The 24,961-nt window shown below is 47.9% G+C and overlaps 4 protein-coding genes across 6 annotated transcripts in view; 3 read left to right on the plus strand and 1 right to left on the minus strand.

The window, feature by feature from the left end:
* The window catches only part of LOC122382600 (proton channel OtopLc-like), a 44,819-nt gene extending 20,393 nt beyond the window's left edge, over positions 1 to 24,426 (plus strand). Inside the window, exons 2-14 of one of the 3 annotated variants that reach the window (XM_043368155.1) lie at positions 14,115 to 14,354; positions 14,581 to 14,712; positions 16,542 to 16,656; positions 16,958 to 17,102; positions 17,399 to 17,449; positions 18,086 to 18,235; positions 18,523 to 18,683; positions 19,152 to 19,338; positions 19,707 to 20,028; positions 20,606 to 20,800; positions 20,990 to 21,140; positions 22,182 to 22,244; positions 22,493 to 24,426. In XM_043368155.1, coding sequence (XP_043224090.1) covers positions 14,115 to 14,354; positions 14,581 to 14,712; positions 16,542 to 16,656; positions 16,958 to 17,102; positions 17,399 to 17,449; positions 18,086 to 18,235; positions 18,523 to 18,683; positions 19,152 to 19,338; positions 19,707 to 20,028; positions 20,606 to 20,800; positions 20,990 to 21,140; positions 22,182 to 22,244; positions 22,493 to 22,744 — 2,164 coding nt within the window. In that variant the 3' untranslated portion in view covers positions 22,745 to 24,426. The remainder of the gene's footprint in view (positions 1 to 14,114; positions 14,355 to 14,580; positions 14,713 to 16,541; positions 16,657 to 16,957; positions 17,103 to 17,398; positions 17,450 to 18,085; positions 18,236 to 18,522; positions 18,684 to 19,151; positions 19,339 to 19,706; positions 20,029 to 20,605; positions 20,801 to 20,989; positions 21,141 to 22,181; positions 22,245 to 22,492) is intronic. The other 2 variants (XM_043368156.1, XM_043368157.1) reach the window with 2 other exon arrangements.
* Positions 1,367 to 2,027, plus strand: LOC122382602 (glycine-rich cell wall structural protein 1.8-like). Its single transcript, XM_043368159.1, has one exon. The coding sequence runs from the start codon at positions 1,400 to 1,402 to the stop codon at positions 1,889 to 1,891; it is 492 nt and encodes a 163-aa protein (XP_043224094.1). The 5' UTR covers positions 1,367 to 1,399; the 3' UTR covers positions 1,892 to 2,027.
* On the minus strand, positions 9,323 to 10,018 carry LOC122382601 (glycine-rich cell wall structural protein 1.8-like). Its single transcript, XM_043368158.1, has one exon. The coding sequence runs from the start codon at positions 9,982 to 9,984 to the stop codon at positions 9,469 to 9,471; it is 516 nt and encodes a 171-aa protein (XP_043224093.1). The 5' UTR covers positions 9,985 to 10,018; the 3' UTR covers positions 9,323 to 9,468.
* Positions 11,241 to 12,061, plus strand: LOC122382603 (glycine-rich cell wall structural protein 1.8-like). The gene has a single exon (XM_043368161.1). The coding sequence runs from the start codon at positions 11,448 to 11,450 to the stop codon at positions 11,928 to 11,930; it is 483 nt and encodes a 160-aa protein (XP_043224096.1). The 5' UTR covers positions 11,241 to 11,447; the 3' UTR covers positions 11,931 to 12,061.
* Positions 24,427 to 24,961: the final 535 nt, after the last annotated feature.

Here is a 24,961-nt window from a genome sequence, read left to right on the forward strand (position 1 = left end):
CCGTTTCCACCGTGTCCACCGCCGTGTCCGCCGCCGTTTCCACCGTATCCGCCGTTTCCACCGCCGTTTCCTCCGCCGTGCGAGGCGTATCCCGAGTAGGTCACCTCGGCGTTGTGTCCGCCGTAGCCGTACTGGTCCGAGTGGTACTTGACGTGCTGGGTGCGGCCGTCCGGCAGCGCCACGCTGTAGTAGCCCTGCGCCGCCTTGCCGTCGTTGCTCTCGCTGTGGGAGAACTTGGGGCCGTAGTGCGGGTCGTCGACGCCGTAGGAGAACTTGTAGGAGGTGGGCACGCTGTGGTCGCCGCCATAACCGCCTCCGTGTCCGCCTCCGTGCCCGCCTCCGAGCCCGCCTCCGTGCCCGCCTCCGTGCCCGCCTCCGTGCCCGCCTCCGTGTCCGCCTCCGTGTCCGCCTCCGTGCCCGCCTCCGTGTCCGCCTCCGGCGCTGACGGCGGCCACCAGGAGCGATGCAATCACCAGCACCTTCATACTGCTGCTGAGCTGTGGCTACACTGCTGTGGACGCTGGGTGGACTGGTGGTCTGACCGCTGGCCGTCTCTGTTATATACATACGGCTGGGTTCGGGGCTGGTGATGGGGGCAGCCGAGGGTGACCGGGCTGACCTGGGCTCCCCTCACGGCTCACGACTGGCGACGCAGCCGGGTCACGTCTGACAATGCTCTGCCCTTGGGAGGAAAAGTGTTACGGTTGACTAACTATGATGTGATTTGGTGCGTGCTCCAATGCAAACAGCAGGTGTAATGAAGTCACTGCAAACCTGAAACTTCGTAACACGGCTAATCTCGCAACATGTGATAAGCGATGCCCCTTGTATTGAAGGCCTCAGGATCACTAGCTCAAATGAACCCCGGTATTTCAGGCTAAGTTTTCCTTTTAAGTGAGCACTGGCGGATCCAGAAAGGCGGTCTTGCACACTGCGAGGGGCCCAAGACCCCTAAGAAAATCTCAAAATTCTAAAAAGGCGGGGGGCGCACTGGCCCCAAATGACTCCTCTCCCCATGGATCCGTCAGTATATGTGAGTGAGTTCTGCAAACTATGCTTACAATTTTTTTTTTAGTTTAACATTTGTTTTTCTGATCCCTTGTTCCCAAAGCAACAGTACATTACGGATTAATGAAGTCTAAAACAATGTCTTTATAATTGTTTATGGTCTTTAAATATAACAAAAAAAAACTATATCAAATTGCAATATGCATGTTTGCCAGAATCGGTACGGCACGAATCGGGACCCGGCTGTACCCCAGTCGTGAGGGCAGCCCGGTCACCCTCGGCTGCCCCCATCACCAGCCCCGAACCCAGCCGTATATAACAGAGACGGCCAGCGGTCAGACCACCAGTCCACCCAGCGTCCACAGCAGTGTAGCCACAGCTCAGCAGCAGTATGAAGGTGCTGGTTATCGCATCGCTCCTGGTGGCCGCCGTCAGCGCCGGAGGCGGACACGGAGGCGGACACGGAGGCGGGCACGGAGGCGGGCTCGGAGGCGGACACGGAGGCGGGCACGGAGTCGGCTATGGCGGCGACCACAGCGTGCCCACCTCCTACAAGTTCTCCTACGGCGTCGACGACCCGCACTACGGCCCCAAGTTCTCCCACAGCGAGAGCAACGACGGCAAGGCGGCCCAGGGCTACTACAGCGTGGCGCTGCCGGACGGCCGCACCCAGCACGTCAAGTACCACTCGGACCAGTACGGCTACGGCGGACACAACGCCGAGGTGACCTACTCGGGATACGCCTCGCATGGCGGAGGAAACGGCGGACACGGCGGAAACGACGGTGGATACGGCGGCGGAAACGGCGGTGGGCACGGTGGAAACGGTGGACAGGGTGGTGGATACGGTGGAAACGGCGGTGGATACGGCAGCGGATACTAAAGTCGTTGCACAGCTTCCTCTTGGCGTAGAGAATGTCATTAGCGAGCTCATGGCGGGTTGTCGTGTTGTATTTCATGCATGAATGGCTCAGTTTTAGCTTGGATACCGACTGCTGTTGCTCACATCATGGGTGGAAATAAATAAGACTCGCAAATGTCGCAATACCTGATGGCTTTCTTTAGTTCGTCTCGGTCCAGGGGGCCGGATGAGACACTCACCACGTGAGTTTGCTCCAGAGATAGGTGAAGGTCTAAAGGTACCGCGGGACTCAATAATCACAGCAAATGACACAGAACACTCTACCTCATATGGAAAGGTTTAAGGTAAGGTCAATCGCGAATCCTTTTAAAAAAAAAAAAAAAATTGCCAGAGTAATATTAACACGCGCACTGCAGGGTTTCAACCAGGGTTTCAGTTGTTTTCAACCCGCCCCCCCCCCCTCTGATTTTTTCGCTGTAACTCAAAAACCAGTGACGCTACGACTTTGAAACTTTGTATAGCTGGTCATCAAACAATTTTACATTACTTCTGAAAACATTAGTGTTAGGTCATGCAAGGTCAGGTCACCAGGTCACGATAAGTGACCTCACCTTATAAAAAGTTTGACGCTGTGCTACATCCACACCATTTGACTGAATGCTATGAAACTTTCAGAAACATATAAGGAGACCATAAGGAACATTTTTTATATTTCGAAATTTTTATTTCTGTGACCTTAGGTCAGGTCACTTTTTGGGGCCCGGCATGCAATTTCGGACATAACTCGAGAAGTATGGGACATAGAAACGTCATTCTTTCACCATCCCGCTTATTTTATCAAGACGCGTCGATCAATATTCAACTTGCCCTAGTTTGGTCAATATTGGACCTAACATGACCTCAATCTCAGGTCACCAGAGGTCACCAACGGTTTTTCTTCAATAACTTTTAATTGAATAGAGACAGAGACTCCGTTCGACGTTTATCGTGTTTGTCTCGTCAATGCGGATCGAATGATATGCAACATGACCTATTTCGGTCAGGTCATGACCTTGACCTAAGGTTAAATTTTGAACTTGACCTTTCGAGGTCAACTTATATACCATTCGATGCGCCTTGACGAGCTAAGAACGATGGTGTGTGAAATATTTCTCTATCTCTTTGGGAAGAAAAGTTATTGCAGAAAAAGCATTTCCGGAAAATTTGCAATATTGATCTGACATTACATGACCTCTATAGGCTGAACCGTTGACCTTAGGTCAAATCTGAGGACAGCTTAGCGAAAGAGCGTTTCAACAGCTATCGAATGCTTTTTTCGCAACTTTCTAGCTCATCTAGTTCCCGAGATAAAGCGGAAATATGGAGGATGTCGAGATCGCTAAAAAAAATCGCAACATTTTGAGTTTGGTGACCTCTGCTGACCTCGTTTTTTACCTGACCCAAAAATGATCTTAGTATTTCTTGTAGACCTCATCTCAACCTATCCAACGCCGTTTTCTGCTTGTCGCTACGTTGCACCGTTTTCGAGATCTCAGGGGAGGGGGTTGTTTTCAACCCCCCCCCCCCTGCAGTTCGTGTTCGGCTCAGACCCGCTGCAGTGCGCGTATGAAACATAATAAGATTATTGTCATGCGCATAGACATTGTCTATGCGCATGACAATAGTTTTTTTTTTGTCTTGTCTTTAAGAAAAACCCTTACCGGGACGGTGCCCCTTACCGGGACGGTAAGGGTGCCCGATCAGGGATCTTGCTTTGAAAGACTTGGTTATATCTTCACAACCGTGCAACCAATCAGCTGTCTATTATGTTAGGTATGCCCATCACTTGGCTCCTAATCCAATACTCGGTGTAGTTAGTTCACATAACCACAGAAGACCGTTACAGAGCGGATTATGAAAACGACGTTAAATTCTGTTTGGAGTCATCGGAGATAACCAGATAACCAGCGTTGATTGTTATCTTAACCCTATTCCTGGCGGGCTCCGCCGGGACAAGAAACTGGCGGGGGGGGGGGGCCGATTCGCCCCCCCCCCTGAGATCTCGAGAACGAAGCAAGATAGCGACAAACGGTAAACGGCATCGGATACGCACGGTCAAGATCTACAATTTTTAATAAGGTCATTTTCAGGTCAGGTCAAAGATGACGTCACAGGGGTCGAAAAAGTCAAAATGGCGGCGCTAGATATGGAGAGAGTTTTTCTCGAATAACTTTCGAATTAGTCAAGATAGGAACAAACTAAGGGTATCATCGTGATCCTCTCGTCAATCCGCATCGAATGATATATATGTTGACCTCGCAAGGTCAAGGTCAAAGGTTGACCTCAGGTCACGTGACCTCGAGGTCATCATGTATATCATTCGATGCGTCTTGACGAGCTGAACACAATGAGACCATCCACGCGTCTGTATCTTGTTCCTGTACGGAGTTATTGGCCAAAAACCTTTGCTGACCTTTGATGACGTCACATGACCTCACAGCTGCCCAACAGCAAAACAGACCTCAAGGTAGTGAAGTTTGATCGTATATAAAGTCATGTATGGTATATGGGGCCATTCCGACCCGTTTTAGTGGTAAAAACAGGGAGTTGATTTTTCCCCCATTGACTTATAATGGGGAGGTCGCGAAACTGACCTGACCTTAGGTCACCGATATCAAAATTCCGAGATATACAAATTGCACATACTGGTACCCTAACTAAAGCCTGAAGAGAAGAAATCGATCGGTCAAAAACTCTAGCTCTGGCGTGATTGCAAACTTTTCTGAGGTAGGGTCACCAAACCGCCTCTGGTGACCTGACCTGAGGTCAGATCAACTCAAAATTTTCAGACATGTTGCGTAGAAGCCTTTTAGGAAAAGTCAGAAAATTTGAGCTTCCTAGCTCAACGCGTTTGGGAGAAATAACCAAAAAACCTCAGGGGGGGGGGGCTCCTGAGGCCCCCCCCGCCAGGAATAGGGTTAAATTGTAGTTCTTGTAAAACCTCCCCAGTAATATTTAAATGGTATTGAAAAGTCGTCTAATTTTTATCTCCTTTGACGCTTAACGTATTTCATCATATTTCAGTATGTAGAGCAACCAAACCATTACTATTTCTCGGATGAAACCGTCCGGCTTGAATTGATTGTCAAATAATCAAAAGCGTAATAGATCAGCATTCAATAATTAAAAAAAAATATATATATATATATATATATATATATATATATATATATATATATATATATATATATATATATATATATATATATATATATATATATATATATATATATATATATATATATATATATATATATATATATATCTCTTTCCTTTTCACATCGCCGCTAAAAAACGCGTTTTCTAGTTGACGGTACCTTCCTTTATCCTTACTCAACTATACGCTGTGCGCAATGGATCCGAGAAAGAGAAAAGATATTTGAGATCTGCTTCCACGGATCTTGATCTCAGAGCCGATGGGATCATAGATCCAGCTCTCTCGCTTGCCGATAGACCCATTGGAGTCATAGATGCTTTTTTTGCATCGGGATATGTTGAGAACATTACTCCTTGGGTACTCAATTTTTCGACACAAAAGTAGGTATTTTATTGTTTTGTGAATTTTTGTTTGACATGGAATCATCTCCAAATATGGTTTGAAAGGTTGCGCATTGTGGGATCCAATTGGAACATAGATCCCTGTTTCTGATTTGTCGATAGATCTATGAGATCAAGGATCCATTCAGATCATAGATCCACCTCTCAGCTCCATGAACACGTCTGGTGATTGGTGAAAGATCATCGACCTATAGGCCGTGGGGGAGACCCTGATTACATCGAACAATAAAAACGATCATGATCACTCAAGAAAGTACGACATGTCGTATATCTTGTATATTCCACACGTAACATAGAGTCAAAGAAGTCTCTCTTTTGCCTTTTCGACATTCATCCATATAAAATATTTCAAATTTAAAGCGCAGATGCTCATCATGCATATATTTTAAAGACGGTGATCGCTAGCGTTAGTATCCACCACCGTATCCACCGCCGCTTCCACCGTGTCCACCACCGTATCCACCGCCGTTTCCACCGTGTTCACCACCGTATCCGCCGCCGTTTCCATCGTTTCCACCGTGTCCACCGCCGTTTCCGCCGTGCGAGGCGTATCCCGAGTAGGTCACCTCGGCGTTGTGTCCGCCGTAGCCGTACTGGTCCGAGTGGTACTTGACGTGCTGGGTGCGGCCGTCCGGCAGCGCCACGCTGTAGTAGCCCTGGGCCGCCTTGCCGTCGTTGCTCTCGCTGTGGGAGAACTTGGGGCCGTAGTGCGGGTCGTCGACGCCGTAGGAGAACTTGTAGGAGGTGGGCACGCTGTGGTCGCCGCCATAGCCGACTCCGTGCCCGCCTCCGTGTCCGCCTCCGTGCCCGCCTCCGTGTCCGCCTCCGTGCCCGCCTCCGTGTCCGCCTCCGTGTCCGCCTCCGGCGCTGACGGCGGCCACCAGGAGCGATGCGATCACCAGCACCTTCATACTGCTGCTGAGCTGTGGCTACACTGCTGTGGACGCTGGGTGGACTGGTGGTCTGACCGCTGGCCGTCTCCGTTATATACGGCTGGTGCCGGGGGCAGCCGAGGGTGACCGGGCTGACCCGGGCTCCCCTCACGACTGGGGTACACAGCCGGGTCACGTCTGACAATGTTCTGCCCTTGGAGGGAAAAGTGTTACGGTTGACTAACTATGGTGTGATTTGGTGCGTGCTCCAATGCAAACAGCAGGTGTAATGAAGTCACTGCAGCAAACCTGAAACTTCGTAACACGGCTAATCTCGCAACATGTGATAAGCGATGCCCTTTCTATTGAAGGCATCAGTGATCACCAGCTCAAATGAACCCCGATATTTCATGCTACGTTTTCCTATTATATGAGCACTGGCGTATCCAGAAAGGCGGTCTTGCACACTGCGGGGGTCCAAGACCCCTAAGAAAATCTCAAAATTCCAAAAAGGCGGGGGGAGGGGCGCACTGGCCACAAATAACCCCTTTCCCTCATGGATCCGTCAGTGTTTGCGAGTGAGTTCTGCAAACTATGCTTACAATTTTGCTTTTTTAGTTAAACATTTGTTTTTTTATCCCTCGTTCCCACAGCAACAGCATATTACGGATTAATGAAATCTAAAACTATGTCTTTATAATTGTTTATGGTTTTTAAATAAAGCAAAAAAAACTTCATCCAATTGCAATATGCATGTTTGGCAGGATCGGTAAGGCATGAATCGTGACCCGGCTGTGTCCCCAGTCGTGAAGGGAGCCCGGGTCAGCTCGGTCACCCTCGGCTGCCCCCGGCACTAGCCCCCAACACAGCCGTATATAACGGAGACGGCCAGCGGTCAGACCACCAGTCCACCCAGCGTCCACAGCAGTGTAGCCACAGCTCAGCAGCAGTATGAAGGTGCTGGTTATCGCATCGCTCCTGGTGGCCGCCGTCAGCGCCGGAGGCGGGCACGGAGGCGGACATGGAGGCGGGCACGGAGGCGGGCACGGAGGCGGGCACGGAGGCGGGCACGGAGGCGGACACGGAGGCGGGCACGGAGGCGGACACGGAGGCGGTTATGGCGGCGACCACAGCGTGCCCACCTCCTACAAGTTCTCCTACGGCGTCGACGACCCGCACTACGGCCCCAAGTTCTCCCACAGCGAGAGCAACGACGGCAAGGCGGCCCAGGGCTACTACAGCGTGGCGCTGCCGGACGGCCGCACCCAGCACGTCAAGTACCACTCGGACCAGTACGGCTACGGCGGACACAACGCCGAGGTGACCTACTCGGGATACGCCTCGCATGGTGGACACGGCGGTGGAAACGGTGGATACGGCGGTGGATACGGCGGTGGACACGGTGGTGGACACGGTGGAAACGGCGGTGGATACGGCAGCGGATACTAAAGTCGTTCCACAGTTTCCTCTTGGCGTAGAGAATGTCATTAGCGAGCTCATGATGGGATGTCGTGTTGTATTCCATGCATGAATGGCTCAGTTTTGGATTGGATAAAGACTGCTGTTGCTTACGTCATGCGTGGAAATAAACGTTAAGACTCGCAATACCTGGTGGCTTTCTATAGTTCGTCTCGGTCGAGGAGGCTGGATGAAATGGATGAAACACTCACCACGTGAATTTGCTCCAGAGTTAGGTAAAGTTTCTAAAGGTACCGGGTCTCAATAATCACAGCAAATGACACATAACTCTCTACGTCATATGGAAAGGTTTAAGGTAAAGTCAATCGCGAATCCTTTTGAAAAAAATCTGCCAGAGTAATATTGAACATGATAAAATTATTGTCATGCGCATAGACATTGTTTATGAGCATGACAATATTTTTTTTGTCTTATCTTTAAGAAAAACCGTTACCGGGACGGTAAGGGTGGCCCTGCCCGATCAGGGATCTTGCTTTGAAAGACTTGGTTATATCTTCACAACCGTGCAACCAATCAGCGAACTGTCTATTATGTTAGACAGTTCGCTGATTCGGAGCCCATCACTTGGCTCCGAATCCACTACTCTGTGTAATTAGTTCACATAACTACAGAAGACCGTTACAGAGCGGGCTAAAAAAACGATGTAAAATTCAGTTCGAAGTCATTGGAGATAACCAGATAACCCGATTTGAATGTTATCTATCATTGTATTTCTTGTAAAACCTCCCCATTAATATTTAAATGGTATTGAAAAGTCATGCAATTTTCATCTCCTTTGACGCTTAACGTATTTAATCATATTTCAGTATGTAGAGCAGCCAAACCAACTGTTTCTCGGATGAGACCGTCCGGCTTGAATTGATTGTCAAATAATCAAAAACGTAATAGCTCAGCATTCAATAATCTTAAAAAATCTTCCCTCGTTTTTTACATCGCTGCTGAAAAACGCGGCGAGTTTTTCAGATGACGGTACCTTCCTCTATCCTCACTCTACCATACGCCGTGTGCATGGATGCGAGAAAGAGAAAAGATATTTGAGATCTGCTCCCACCGATCTTGATCTCAGAACCGATGGGAAGATGGATCCAGCCCTTTCGCTTGCCGAGAGACCCATTGGAGTCATCGATGCATTTTTTTTTTTGCATTGGGATAGGTTGAGAGCATGTAACTCCTTGGGTACTCATTTTTTCGACACAGAAGTAGGTAGTTATTTTATCGTTTTGTGAATTGTTCTTTGACATGGAACCACCTCCAAACATGGTTTGCAAGGTTGCGCATTGTGGGATCCAATTGGAACATAGATCCCTGTTTCTGGTTTGTCGATAGATCTATTAGATCAAAGATCCATTCAGATCGTATAAGCTCCACTAAGATCGTATAGATCCACCTCTCAGCTCCATGAACACGTCTGGTGAAAGATCATCGACCTATAGACCGTGGGGGAGCCCATGATTACATGGAACATCAAAAACGTTCTTGGTTAGTCAAGAAAATACGACATGTATATTATTATTTTGTATATTTCACACATAACATGCAATCAAAGAAGTCACCACTATTGCCTTTTCGACATTCATCCATATAAAATATTTCAAATTTAAAGCGCAGATGCTCATCATGCAGATATTTTAAAGACGGTGATCGCTAGCGTTAGTATCCACCGCCGTATCCACCGCCGTTTCCACCGTGTCCACTACCGTATCCACCGCCGTTTCCACCATGTCCACCGCCGTGCCCACCGTTTCCACCGCCGTATCCACCGTTTCCACCGCCTTTTCCGCCGTGCGAGGCGTATCCCGAGTAGGTCACCTCGGCGTTGTGTCCGCCGTAGCCGTACTGGTCCGAGTGGTACTTGACGTGCTGGGTGCGGCCGTCCGGCAGCGCCACGCTGTAGTAGCCCTGGGCCGCCTTGCCGTCGTTGCTCTCGCTGTGGGAGAACTTGGGGCCGTAGTGCGGGTCGTCGACGCCGTAGGAGAACTTGTAGGAGGTGGGCACGCTGTGGTCGCCGCCATAGCCACCTCCGTGCCCGCCTCCGTGCCCGCCTCCGTGCCCGCCTCCGTGTCCGCCTCCGTGTCCGCCTCCGTGCCCGCCTCCGTGCCCGCCTCCGTGCCCGCCTCCGGCGCTGACGGCGGCCACCAGGAGCGATGCAATCACCAGCACCTTCATACTGCTGCTGAGCTGTGGCTACACTGCTGTGGACGCTGTGTGGACTGGTGGTCTGACCGCTGGCCGTCTCCGTTATATACGGCTGGGTTCGGGGCTGGTGCCGGGGGCAGCCGAGGGTGACCGGGCTGACCCGGGCTCCCCTCACGACTGGGGTATGTATGTACATACACAGCCGGGTCACGTCTGTGTCACATTTGGTGGCGCCGGGTGTCCCTGGGAGAGGGCTGTCCCTCGGGGCCGCCCCAGTCGACACCTGGGGTCACCGCCGGGTCGTGATGTCAGTGGTGGTGCTGTCGTGTCTCCGGTCGTGGCCGTGAAGGTGGAACGACCGGCGCGGAAGTGCAAGTCAGGTTACGCTCGCTTTAGCGGAATTAAAGTTGTTTACACGATTTGCTGTAACTGTGCATTAGGAGTTAGGACGATAATGACTTTGAAAACGACGTGACTTGTGACTGGGCGACACTGGTAAGCTCTCGGGAAATAGCATAGCATGGGCGCTGTGTAGTGTTCGGTCGTCTTTCTTCTTTTTTTTTTTTTTGTCAGCATGCTGCCACCTTGCTGGCTTTTCTGGTCATTTGATTTGTGAACTTCACCTGGTATGTGCGGTTGACCAATAAGAGGCTATTACCTTTTACCATGAGTTGTAAATGAGATGAGAGAGATTCACTTCATCAGCTTTCCTTAGCTAATCCTTAGAGCCCTGCGTATTATATAAAAAACGTAATTTCGACGACCAAGGAGTGATTGAAACTGCAGTTGCCCTGGAGTTGTTAAGTGCAAAGTGGGATCATCGTCTGATTTGTGCGGGTCAGCTTGTGTAGCCGGTCTCTCATAGCGTGCTTTCCTTAAGCACAATCGGCCCAGCCGTTCTTCAGATGTAGAGGGTGATCTATGCACGTGCACAAATGTAGCGAGGCCTCAGCTGACAATTTTGCATTCCACTCTTCTAACAGGTTGTCAACGATTATTTTGAGCACAGACAGCCCAGACGTTCTCGATAAGAATATAAAAGCGACCGTTAGAACAAATGGAACTATCTGACGCAGCAGACGCCTGACGATTGGTTGAGCCGGTGCGTCGAGACATGCAAAAGTCTTGAATAGCGTCACGGGCCCTAAACCGGTCGGGCCACTATTGATGAGTTTTTCTATCATTAAACCATGCATTTCTCGTTTGCTCATTAATAGGTTATGCAATTGAAAGCATTTTCAAATGCAGTGTCTAACTGTCTACTGTCTTGTACGCTTATGTTTCCCTTCTAGACACTCCATGGACAACTAATTGTTAGACGTGACACGGCTATACTCCAGTCGTGAGGAACTGAACCGCTTGGGTCAGCCCGGTCACCCTCGGCTGCCCCCGGCACTAGCCCCCAACCCAGCCGTATATAACGGAGACGGCCAGCGGTCAGACCACCAGTCCACCCAGCGTCCACAGCAGTGTAGTCACAGCTCAGCAGCAGTATGAAGGTGCTGGTGATCGCATCGCTCCTGGTGGCCGCCGTCAGCGCCGGAGGCGGGCACGGAGGCGGGCACGGAGGCGGGCACGGAGGCGGGCACGGAGGCGGGCACGGAGGCGGGCACGGAGGCGGCTATGGCGGCGACCACAGCGTGCCCACCTCCTACAAGTTCTCCTACGGCGTCGACGACCCGCACTACGGCCCCAAGTTCTCCCACAGCGAGAGCAACGACGGCAAGGCGGCCCAGGGCTACTACAGCGTGGCGCTGCCGGACGGCCGCACCCAGCACGTCAAGTACCACTCGGACCAGTACGGCTACGGCGGACACAACGCCGAGGTGACCTACTCGGGATACGCCTCGCACGGCGGACACGGCGGTGGAAACGGCGGATACGGTGGAAACGGCGGTGGAAACGGCGGTGGATACGGTGGAAACGGCGGCGGATACGGCGGTGGATATGGCGGCGGATACGGCGGTGGACACTAAAGTTGTCTTACGATAACTAGGTATGCCGATGAATCATATTCCGCTACCTCTACGTTCTGTGCTCTTATTTATTTCATCTTATGCACGTCTTATATTAAACTGAGAGACAAATACAACACGCATTTGATTGAGCATGAGATTTGGTTGAAGTTCATCGAAAATGAAAGCAACTTTTATCAATTCCTCACTTCTGCCATTTGCCACATTAAAACGATATTGTAAATCCCAAAACACTTCCGCGTGTGGCAGAGAGTGCGTGCTGGAGGCTGGTTTGTAGGCCACCACCTGCTTAGTGTTGTGAATCAGTCCCCCGCGGGGTCCTTGTATGGCTACTTCTCGACAGCCCGCTGGGGATTCAGACTTCCGTCGTAGGACTTCCGCTGAGTTTGGGCAGCTTTACACGGAAGCTCCACCGTCTCAGCTTTCAACAATGCCTCACGATATCTTTTTAGGGTAAAATGTAAAGGTTTATTGAAAAAGAATTATGCGCCATGGAACTGTCAGCTGTCTGAACAATTTTAAATGTAGTACGTTTATAACCTTGAACTTTTTCTCTCTGAAGTTTTTTTACGTTTATCATTGCTTGAACCGTCAGTGTTCTTTGGGGTGGGAGGGGGGGGGGAGTTAATGGAGCTTGTATGATCTGACTAGTTAGAAATCCTATCGGCGTTTATCGTGAAAAAATGATGATCTGCACATTAGGTGATAATCTTTCTATCTATCGACATGACGCCCATAGATCAGAGCTCGACCTCCTAGTTCGTTCCAGAGCTGTCGATTGTCATCCTGTATCGACTGCCATAGCTCAATGGCGATGTCGGTCGGGATTCGATAGGGTGTGATGAACGACTGCCGCCGGTGGTCGCAACAGCCCCCCCCCCCTGAGTCCCCCCCCCCCCGCTCTCTCAATTGGTGCGGGTTGGTGACGGCTGAGCAGTGTTGCCAAACGGCGGGACGGGGCATGGTGCTTAGCGGTGTGGTGCTGAAGTGTGCCGTGCAGAGACTCCGAGTGAGCTGCTCGTATTGGCTGGAGTGTCTGAAATAGTGGTGTGGGGCTAGACTGTGCATGAACATTGAACGCAGTCTCTCTATTTCTGTAAAAGTCGAGCAGGCAGTTATGATAAGCAAGGTACCATGATTAGATCTACTGAAGTGAGCTAAAAGGTCTGCAATTGGTCTACGAGACGCCTCAATGCACAGGTTAAAAAGGAAATTATCTATGTGAGTGAGTCGCGTTGTCACGCGCATTGCATAGCACCGTCAGGTTTCGTTTCAATCTTAAAAAATAAGTTATGTGCATCGTAATGAAAACGTAACATAAACTCATACATTCAACCTAAAAAATGTCTACAATTATTATTTTAATGTAATTAATAATTATTCCAATATTTATATAATTCGGCCTGATAATACAATTGTTACTGCAATTTTTAAAAATATCAACACATTTATCTCTCATTGCCCTAAGTAATGAAGTGTCGACATACTGTATCTATATTGAAAGATACGTATAAAAACCGTAAAAAATTGCAGTTCAATGTTCATGTTTCAACTCTTGATAATTCCATTGTATCAGTTGATCGGTACTACTCGTTGTGTATACGATTCATAAGAAGTTTCTGTGATAATAATATGCTAACTCATGCAAGTTTCCATCCCACTGGCCACTGAAGTTGAACCACTAAGCAAATTACATTCCTTTGCTGAAAGCACATCTACTCTAATTACTTATTTACATGACTGTGCATTGTTACTGTTTTATAGTACGCGATTACGTTTACAAAGAGTGGCCGGGTGCAATCGTTTGATCGCGACGTTTACGGTTTCCTACGTCAGGGTGTGCTGCTGTCTTTAGTGTGTCTGCAGCCAAAATGACCGCTTCGATCCGACTACCCTTCCGGATTAAACGGGCAAAGGTCACGCCAACATTGCGCTATTCCAGACGAGGACAAACTGAGGGTATTTGCGAAGGCAAGAGACTGGATGAACTTAGCACCCAACAAATCATATATTGCAATGATTTATTTAAAAAAGAGCAATTATCACTGTATGTCTTTGCAATATTATGATTTAGGGATGCCCGTACACAATTTTCTTTTCATTAGACGCGTCATGATACCGTGTACTCAAACCAATTGTCGGTCTGTTACAGAGACTAACAAACCTCTCCGTCCTATTTTCCAGGTCGGGAAGCTTCCCTCAGCTGCATTCCCGGACCTCGCCCGAACGGGTGGAGGTGACAGCCCCCGCGTACCCACCGCCATCGCCGCCGGCACCGGCCCCCTCACCGGCCCCCGGTCCCTCGCAGGGCCGCGCCCTGGCCGAGGGACCGGGACCGGGGCTAGGACCAGGACCGGGACCAGGACCACCACCCGGACCACCGCGAGTCCCCGTCTCCATCATGCACACTGATCGTCGTGATAGGTAAGATTGATATCCAAATATTGTAGCAATTAACTGTCATTTGGTAATTAGGTTGTGCTTACGACAGTGGACGCTACGAGTGTGTAGTTTGTTTTCTACTGCTGTGCCATTTGAGCCTGACTTCCTGGCTCGTGCCGTAGCTCTATTATTCACGATCCGTTTACGTGCAGCTCATCGCGTTTGGCCGGCGTGGCCGGTGGGTCTGACGGTGTTTTATTGATCGCAGTCACGCCACGGAGGAGTTTCTGGCCAGCTGCGCGGACGGCGACTCGGACGACCTGGACGAGATCGCGCCCTGTCTGGACGACGACAATGACCTGGCGTCGGTGCACACCAAAAGCATGAAACAACAGAGCTGGTGGGTATCGTTGATATTACAATAAAGGCGTCAGATATATGAAGTAGTTACACGGAACATTGAAAAATGCCTACCAATGTTCAGCTCCTGATTAAGGTAAGTGACAGAAGCGAAACCTTTTGATGCGGGTTAGAAGTCACGCTATTTGCGCCATATGATTTGCAAACGGTAATTTCGGAAATGTAAGTCGAGAAAGCCAACTTATCTTTATGAGTTTGTGAACTTTCAAATGTGTCGCTGCCCTTTACCGACGATATTTTTACAATTGCCTATAGGCTAGCGTTTTTTTTTTTTTTTTACTGGCTCCTGTATGTATAATATTGTTATTATTATTTTAAGGCAATTTAGTAATGTACTGAAACAATTAAAACCATTGGATAAAGACATGTTTGTGATTGTTAGTTTATTGGGGCTTTAGGGTGCCTCGAACGTAAAGTTGGTCACAATGACTTATCCGTGGTCTTGCCACAAGTCGGACATCTTTGGTTTGGTTTAACAATTCGCAAAAAAAAAACGACCTTCTCGAAGATTACCAGCCCAGCAGTGTGTTATGGGGACACATTGTTGGAATTTCAATCAGTGCCAGCAACCGTCGCCAAACTTGTATCGCTGCCAGCGTTGGTGCATTCAACTGGGCTCGAGCCAATCGTCTAAATGCGCGTCTTACACCACGCAGACTCTGTGCTGTTGGAGCGACTCGAGCCGACAAAATAACCCCACACCGCTGAATACTTATTTGTTGTGTTTATGGACAACCATTTCAAGCGCAGGTGCCGACAAAAATTACCAAACGCCTAGTTGATAATCTGTCGCAACATCCTGCATTGCAAGCGTGACATCGATGGAGCATAACCTAAGGTCAGTTCGACACAGGAAGCGGGTCGTTTAGGGAGGGGAAGTGGGTCTGATTGGACGTGATCCCTTCGGAGATCGGCTGTGAACGGGCGGGCCAACCGTCGCTCTCTCGTGTGGCGCCTGCCGAGCGGTTGTGTGGGGCAGTTGGTTCGAGCGGCTGGCGGCGGGCGTGCTTGTGAAGGATTGGAGGGACGCTACGGAGGCCAGACAAGTGCGGCAAGGTTGGGGTGACTGGTGGTGAATGAAAATCGTGAAGTGAAGAGTGAATTATTTTGCTAAGCGGAGAAAATCGAGCATTGAAAAGTAAAACGGAACATTTTATTCAATTGACGAGTGGAGAAGAAACAAAAGATCCAAACTTAAGGAACCAACGCTTTTCTTATTCTTGGAAATATTTTATTTTTTTAATCTCAACAGCTAAGCTAAGCTACAAGCTAGAACTCAGTTTCGCATGAATCATTGAATCCAACCACCAATGCTTGCTTATTTTGTTGTTCTTTATTCCAAATTGAAATAGAACCACCTCCAACTGTGCCTATCATGGGCGACAGCAGTCCACGTCATCGGCCGCCCAGTGTAACTTTTACCCCGCCGGCCACGCCGCCACGCCCCTGGAAACTGAGGGTCGGGGGTGAGGGGGAGCCGGCTGTCCTCTTCACTCTGGATGAGGAGATAGATCAGGAGCAGCAACAGGAGAAGGAGCAGGAGTTTGTGGAGGACGGAATTGCTAGCAATGCAGACAGTGCAAATTGCGAGTGGCTGAGAGACCGACTGTCTCGGCTTTACATCAGGTGGGGCAGTTGTCATGTTTCCAAACGATGAAGATATTCGAAAACACTTCTGATTCTTGTTTTGTTTACGGGCTACGTTCGGTGTTGTTCAATGTTGTACCGACTAATACATCCGGTTGGTTGGGTTGAGGCTGATTCACGTTGTTCTGCTCGTACAACTCACTTCTATTTTCTCACCGGCAGTGAGTCGCTGATGCTGGTACTGAGTGCGCTCTACTGTAAGCTGCTGGTGGTGATCGGTCTCGCCTTCCCCCTCTCCGAGGTCATATCGCCGGAAATACCGCCGTTCTATTACAATGTGAGTCGAAGTCCGGCCCCTGTCGCTGCTTCCATTGTTCTTAACTTCAGCAGGATTTGTCTATGTGTCGTATTTACACTTCAAGCTATCCCTATAGCTTTGTCATCATTTGTCAGAAATTACTCGAATCGGGTAAATGTGAACCTTGATGACATCCAGCTACTTCTCTGATTGCGATTTGCGTTGGTTTTCTGTTAGTTACGACGTTAGGGCGTGATATTGGACATTGTTACGCTAATAGGCGGTCAGCACGGACATGCCCATCGCTCTTACTGTGCTCTCTACCACACATCTGTTTCAGGCATTCTACATATTCTTGTACAGCGTCAGCATTCTGTTCCTGTTGTACGTATACATGTTCCTCATGCGAGACCTGTCTGGGTCCTCATCGTCGCCGGGCTCTTCAAAGCTGTCCAAGCTCTCCAGTGCCAGCGTCTCTAGGCTCAGTAAGTTACGACTGCAGCGAGAAGTGTCATTTACTTTTAGTCATTGAAATGAACTCGTTTAGTTACTTGTGAGCTGGACTTGATCTGTGCTGTGAAGTATAAACTAACAATTTATTCACGATTGGTCAGTTTTTTTTTATGAAGCAGGACACTCCTCATAAAAAGAGATCAATCTGTTGCATCTTTGAGCTAGGTCATAAGTGATTTACACTGCTTTTCTCCCGAGCTGAAAACGTAACACCTTATTCACGCTGCCCGAGGCATCCCTGATGTCTGCCTCCATGTCATTTTGCCAGGCCCGAGAGGCGGACGGGTGGCAAAGAAAAGTGACGATAAATCGCGTAAAGGCTAGTTTTGACAATTTGCGCTTGTTTGTTAATGTAGTGTTGAATCAGCATTCCTACTGATCTCTCTCCCTTTTACGATAGATGTTCTTTGTGCAATATCGGTTGATATATTATTTGTAGAGCAGTGGAGCATGAAACGAATGATTTAACGCAAATTAATGTTCAAGCACAATGTATGTCATTACTGTAGTGCCGGAGGCCTGCTGTTTTGCACTGTATTTCCCCACCATTTGTTCCGCTCGACCTACTTTATTAGACCTTTCATTCACGACCTTCCACTGTGTTACGTTTTAGATAGACTTGTGCACGACTTCATATAAAAACACCTGTTGCATAGTGACAAATGGCAATGCTATGAAGGTGTCCATTCTGCTGTCGGTATTTCCAGGGGTATGCAAGGACAAATGCGCCTCAGTGAAGTAATTATGCAGTGATAAATGAGATTGAGTGAAGTACCTTATAAGTTGTTGTTTTTTTTAATTGGAAATAACAAATAATATTGTACGCCCTTTGCATGCATGAATTCGTACGCGTGTTGCAACATTTTTAAACTAGCCCACGGTGAACTGATTGAGCTGGCAACCGATGGTCATATATACCGAGAATGGCTCGAGAACTGTTCGCTGTTTCTTACAGACCGACTGCTGCGCCCGGAGGCTTCACAGCGGGACAAGCTGGGCCGTGACCTGGACTCCATCAGTCAGACCAGCCGCGCCTCCCAGAGAAAACCGTACCAGGTGCTGGTGGCCAACTACGGCAGCTTCTACCTCCGCATGGGAGCTGTCCGTGAGTGAGACGGTGTATCAGGGAAAAGTGGTTTGAAATATTTTCGTGTTAATTAAAGACTTAAGGCCTGATTAGGATAGTCATAAGCAGTCTGTATCATCTGAAGTGCCTTACTTTCTCGCTTTTTCAAGTTGATGAAATTTCCATTGTTCATGGGCTTTTAAACGCCACTTCACTCAGTTGTATTTGCAACGCGATGACATTGCTTTCTGACTGGCGTGCATAGCGCATGACCTTATTCATTACAATTGACCCCCCCCCCCCCGACCCCTGTTCTTTGCCCTCAGTGTTCGGAATCGGCAGTATGATCTACTGTGGCCTCTCGATGGGCCAGTATTTCGAGATGCCTGCCCTGGACGAGTGCACCAACATTCTGGTGGTGGTTACCCCCGGACTACGGCTAGCCTTCACTTTTGTCCAGATGTACTTCATTTTCCTCAACGCCAGTGTAAGTACGAAGGTGATATGCATAATGTGTACGTTTATATTCAGGAAGTTAAAGTAAGGTTAGTCTCGGTGACAACTTACTTTCTGAGTCTCGTGTAAGTTCACGATCTATGATACATCCGACAAAGAAGCTCCTTTGTGCGACAGCAAAGTTGGACTTGGAAAAACGCTACTAGCGTGAACTTATTGCGCCCATAAACGCACTTTCTGCTTTGCAGTCAAGTGGCGTAGTTTGAAACGCTATTTTCTTCTTCAGAGGTGGTGAGTTCCGAACATAACAACTCGAGAAAAACAAGCCAGTTCATTTCCTTCAACGACACGCGTATTGATCTGGCTTCCCCAAACACCCATTGTTGTCTTTCGGACGTTCCCTTTTCAGTGAAGCGTTTCATCACCTTGTAACCTTCACTTGCTCCTCGTTTAGAGCCATTTGTTTCGCACTAACACCCGTTAATTTCTCTGTCTACAGATGTGTGTGAACCAGCACAAGCTGGTGGCGCGGTTCGGCCTGATGCACATGGTGGGCACCAACCTCTGTGTCTGGCTGAACGTGGTGATTGAGGAGACGAAGCATGAGCTGGTGCACCTGCTGCACAAGCTGGATCATGACGCCGACTCACTGCGAATTCCCGGGGGACTGGACGACAGCAATGAGTGTAAGTTGGGTGGTAATGGTTGTCTTGTTGATTGATTAAATGACTGATCATTCATTCATTCATTTATTCATTCAATCATTCAATCATTCATTCATTCATTTATTAATTCATTCATTCATTCATTCATTCATTCATTCAATCATTCATTAAGCCATTCGTTTATTTATTCATTCATTCATTCATTCATTCTTTCATTCATTTACTGACCTTTGCCATGTTGAATTTAGGGCGCGGTTAGAATAGTAGAGAAAAGTCTCATGGAAGGAGAAGAACACCGCTCAGTCTGAACGAAGCATATTTTCAACAAAAGTAAGTGGTAATTATTCAACTTAGAACCTCTCCATAACCGGCATTCCTTCGTTTTCCAGTGGCATCCTCGTCCTCCGAGAGCGCTGAAGTGAGCTCCGAGACGGCCACGCTGCTGGAGGACCTGGGTCACTTCAGGTCGACCCTGGACGGCACCTCGCTCACCAAGTGTATGCGCTCCGACATCATGGGTCAGCTGGTGAACTCGGCGGCCCCGTTCCTCTTCCCCTGTACTATCGAGTACTCGCTCATCTGCGCGGCCACGCTTTACGTCATGTGGAAGAACCTCAACAAGCTGAACACGGTCTGTGTGGTGCCCGACCTCAGCCTCTCGGTGGTGACCGATAAGCTGAAGAAACATCAGTATTCAGTCGATTGTGCAAGGTGAGTTCATTCAAAGAAGTCGTCACCGTTTTTCTTTGTAGAAGGTTGGTATTTGTATGTGAGCAATAAGCAGGGGAGCATTACCAGGTCCTGTATGTTATTGAGCTGATGATAACGCTTTTAAAGGTCAATCGTGACCTCCATCAAACAGAAACCCATAAAGTAACGCGACTGTCCCACAAGTCAAACACTTAGCTAAATTGAGCTATATGTTGAAATGAGCACTGCAGAGCCGTGATGTTCCATGAAGAAGCACAAGTTTATGTGAGGAAGCATACAGTAAAAGCTGTTTACTTTCCTACGTCAATCCCTAAGATATATTAATTTACATTTCATGTCCTAAGAATCGCACGTTAAACTTGCGAGCCAAGTTTTACTTTAATTCATAAGAAGGCGCTGTTAATGGAAAACATTTTAGCAATGTGCTTCGTTCTGAATACTTAATGATGCGACGTCCACTTATGAATAAGCAATGCCTACTTTCCACGCTGTTGAATGTGTTGCTGTCGCTTTACTGCCGTCAAACATTCACCGTAGCATCGGCTGCCAAAACACGCTTACCATTCTGCACTTCCAGGGCTTCCAAGGGTCTGTTTCTGGGAATACTGGTGTTCGTCGCCTCGGTCATCTCTCTGATTCTATTCTTCGTGCTCATCAACAACGGTGCCACTCGCTCGGTGGCTATCATGAGTGCCAGCATGACGGAGCTGGTGCTGTACAGCGTCACCGTCCTGGCCACGCTGGTCGGCATGATACAGATCCAGCGACTCAGGTGGGTTCGCGAGGGCAGTGAAGAGGCTAGTAGGGATGATACAGAAACAGCGACTCAGCCTTGTTTGCTTGGTTCAGGCTGGTGGTTACGTTACCAACTGCTCCTGTGGAATAGTCGAGCACAATGAAAGCGACCGAGTTATACCGCTCAATTGCTAAATTGCAGACACTAATGACTCGTATTTTTCAGGTACGATTCGGAGCGAAACATCGAGCTGGACAACATCCTATTGGTGGTGGCGCAGACGGGCGTCTACCTGTACGCCTCCTTCAACATCATCGGCTCCCACTTCTCCGGCGACCTGTACCAGCTCATCACCGGCATCATGTCCATAGTGCAGGTGAGGTGCAGGCACAGGTGAACCAGGTGAGCTAGATACAGGTGAGACAGGCGATGTGAGAACTGTCGGCTCGGGGTGCGAAAGATATGGCACGGATGAAGACCGAAATATGCTTTATTGCACGAGGCGTAGCTGAGGACAATAATGCTTGTTGAAATCTTGGCTCGAGGCTGTTAGGCGCCTGTCCGACCGCCTCTCCGTGGTTTATAAAACAACCATATGTCCGCCAATAGACGCTAACGCATGGTAGATTTTATTCGTATGGCAAGGTGGCCATGAAGTGAACAAGTGAACAATATTATGTAGTGTTTCAGCCTGAAGCCAGACGCTTAGTCTAATTAGAAGAGGGCACAAGTATATATTTCTATGATGTATGTGATTGTGCATATTAGTGCGTTTCTAAGTGTCTGTAAAGTGTAAATCATGCTGTGTGTTGCATTGTGCAACGTAAAATTGCAGTTCACTGTCGTCATGCCAAACCTGTCGTTTACTTGCATCGACCTGTAGTTAGTTGCTTTATACGTGTAGTTAGTTATGCGCAGCATTGCACATTTGTTCTCACATCTGTACTCGTATCGAAGCCTTTATCTCCAATTTTGTAATGTAAATTGTCAGATGATCGACCTATGAATGCCTTGACCTATGACCTATGAATGACCGACCTATGACCTATGAATGAGAGAGAGAGAGAGAGAGAGAGAGAGAGAGAGAGAGAGAGAGAGAGAGAGAGAGAGAGAGAGAGAGAGAGAGAGAGAGAGAGAGAGAGAGAGAGAGAGAGAGACATCAGCGTAGTTCACATTCTCCCCCTAGATGTCTCTGCCATCAAACGCCTGAATGAAGCTGTACCGCATGACAATCAAGTTCTCATTGTATCGGCTAGATGTCTCAAGAAGAATCCCGATATGCGCCACGTTAAGGCAAAGGTGTAAAAAAAATATGAAGCTGGGTTGTGTCAAATGTCAATATAATGAAGAGCTTTTATATACCTCCCACGCTGTTTCCTTTGCTCTTGAATGGCATACCGATGTGTCACTTTTTCAGGTGACGATGCAGACGATGTTCATTTTGGACGCCTCGTGTCGCCAGGCCAGCCGAAGTAGTCAGGTGAGGATTATAAATGAACATATTCATCAATAATCTACATCAACCGTGCATAAATAACACTTCGCATATTTGTCTCCTACTAAGAAAACATAAAATAATTGCACTTTGCTGCGTTTTTTTTTTCAATCTTATCGAGCTGACCATCATCCATGGCATGTATAAAAAAACGTTCTCCTATACTTTGCACGTTTGCCAGCAGGTGTCCGTTCGTTTTAAGAAGGCTGTGATCCCGATTCCCTTCCCCTCAGGTGCGGCACAAGCCCGGGAGAGAGGTGGTAACGTTCCTCCTCATCTGCAACCTGGCCATGTGGTGTATCAACACGTTCGAGACCTCGCGCTCGGACGCCCACCCTAAGCAGTTGCACTTCTTCGGCTTCTGGGCGTGGACCATCATCAGCCACGTGTCGATGCCTCTGGCCATATTCTACCGCTTCCACTGCACCGTGTGTCTGTGCGAGATCTGGAAACGCGCCTACAAATACAAACCCGACTCTGTGTAACTGCATTCCACCAGTATCGGTAGAATGACGTCAAGTGGAGCGAGATGTTTCTACTTCTTCCGGTGAGTTCGGTGTGTTTTACGGAGAGTTTCTCCGACATTGGAGATATTTGGTTGTTTAGTAGTCATGTGTGAGCTGTGTAAGGTGCCAACGATGCAACTATGGCCTAGGAGGATAGGAGGGTAAGTACTCTGGAGGCGTCTTAGTCAAGTCGGCTTGGTTCTCGGTGGTGCTGCGTAATTATTTGTACCATCGAAGGTTGTGTTTTTTACAGCTCTTTCGTATCAATTCGAAAATAAGACGCTTGCAACGATGTTGGAGAATCTCTGATTGTTTTACAAATTAAAACAAAAGCTTTTTTGAAGTGCATCCCCCTAAATTGATTTCATGCTTGGAAAAAGCATTGATCTTGTAATGTAATAATTGTCCTCGTCAAAGCTGTATTAACGTGCAGTCGGCCACGGTCTTTGAAGCCACTATAACTATAGTTCGTTTTTCTTAAGTTCGACCCTCACTGTACTGGCTAGCGCACATTGATTTCACAGACGATTAATTTTACTCAAAATTATTTCTCCCTGGCTCTTATTTTCCAGACTGCTAGCTCGTAGTTGCCTTTATATACAACCCCACAGGGATAGACGTCTTGTCAGAAATTATAAATGAACTGACCAATAGATCAACGGCGTTTAACAGAACGGTATATCATCGGTGTTAAAAATCTTATTTGGAAAATATTATTCATGTCTCCAGTACAATGTGCGCTAACCAGTTTTCTAAGTAATTCAGATAGCAATTCTCGTGCTATGTTCAAAAAGATGTTTACAGTGAGGGTCGAACTTAGAAAAAACGAACTATACCTTTATACTTTGAAGCTACTAATATATATATTTCACCTAAGAAATGACGATCCACAGTGGAAATCGGACGATAATTTGTCGAGACCAACAGCGTTGACTGATATTCAACCTATTTGATATTGTGCCATATCGTTAGTACCCTAAGTCAAAAGGGTTTGATATCATCCCTGCATGTGGCAGGTGACATACGTATTTGAAAGGCCTGAATTAGGCCTATCTGGTCGACAGTTGTGTCAGCCTGGGCATTGTGGCATTCTGTATAAAGTGGGAGAAATCGGCGCATTTTGTCATTCACCTGTGTCGTGGAGAGAGATGACTTGCTTATCCACAATGTTCCGTGTTGTGATGTTGTATGTTCCATGTACCTATTGTGGCACGATATTTATGGCCGCTATGAGATCAGTGCCCGAATGATATTCGAGCCCTCTAGCCGATCAGAACTATATGCGTGTAGGAACGTGTAGATTTTGTACGATTTCTGACGGACTTATGTGTGCGTTGACGGCCCTCAGTCACATTATTTCCGGAATAGTATGAGGTATTGCTGTAATCTTCACATGAATCGCATCTGGTTTTCCTTTGTAATCGTTCTGCGATCTTACGTCGTCTCTGGTAAGCTGTCTACACTACATATCGGTTACAAAAGCTGTTTTGCTTTACGGAATTCCATCGTTTGAGTAAATGACCGTATCGTTACCCAGTAGCTCATAAGTGTACTGTGAAACCACGTATTTATATGTGCCACCCCTGCCATGCCCGTATGTACTGCAGCAGCAGTAACGCCTTCTATGTATAGTTCAAATATACTCCCTCTTTGTACATTTATGAGGCAATTTTCGGTTCAAAGAGTGTGACGGTGGTACTGCAAACGGACTGTTAAGGTTAAAAAAAGAAGAAAATAGCTTGGTGGAACCGGTAGACCACTGTTCAATTGGTCCCTTAAAATATGCGTCGTTGCTCATAAATGTCTGACAATGGCTGGATAGAAATGGTCCATTATATGAAAACTATGTGGGGTAGCAAGCAAATATGAAAATGTTGCCCGATGTGACGCCACTGTAACCCGAGGGTGAAGACCGAAACATGTTTTACTGCCCGAGGCTTAGCGGAGGGCAATTATGCTTGTTGAAGTATTCGCCCGAAGGCTACAGTGACGTCAAAGAGGGCAATATTTGTTTTCTTATTGCCCCTACCCCCAGTATTCATTTTATTACATGGCCCACCCCAGCTCGCTAATAAATTTCGCTAAATATGTCGCTGCTCAGAAGAAAATTGAAAAAGGATTGCAAAATGAACTGTTTACAATTGTCCGTTGTCATGGTTTCATTAACAAAAATACGTAATTTCTTAGAAGGAAAAT

Source organism: Amphibalanus amphitrite, unplaced genomic scaffold (assembly GCF_019059575.1).
Source record: "Amphibalanus amphitrite isolate SeventyFive unplaced genomic scaffold, NRLGWU_Aamphi_draft 000143F_arrow, whole genome shotgun sequence".
NCBI classification, from domain to species: Eukaryota; Metazoa; Arthropoda; class Thecostraca; order Balanomorpha; family Balanidae; genus Amphibalanus; species Amphibalanus amphitrite.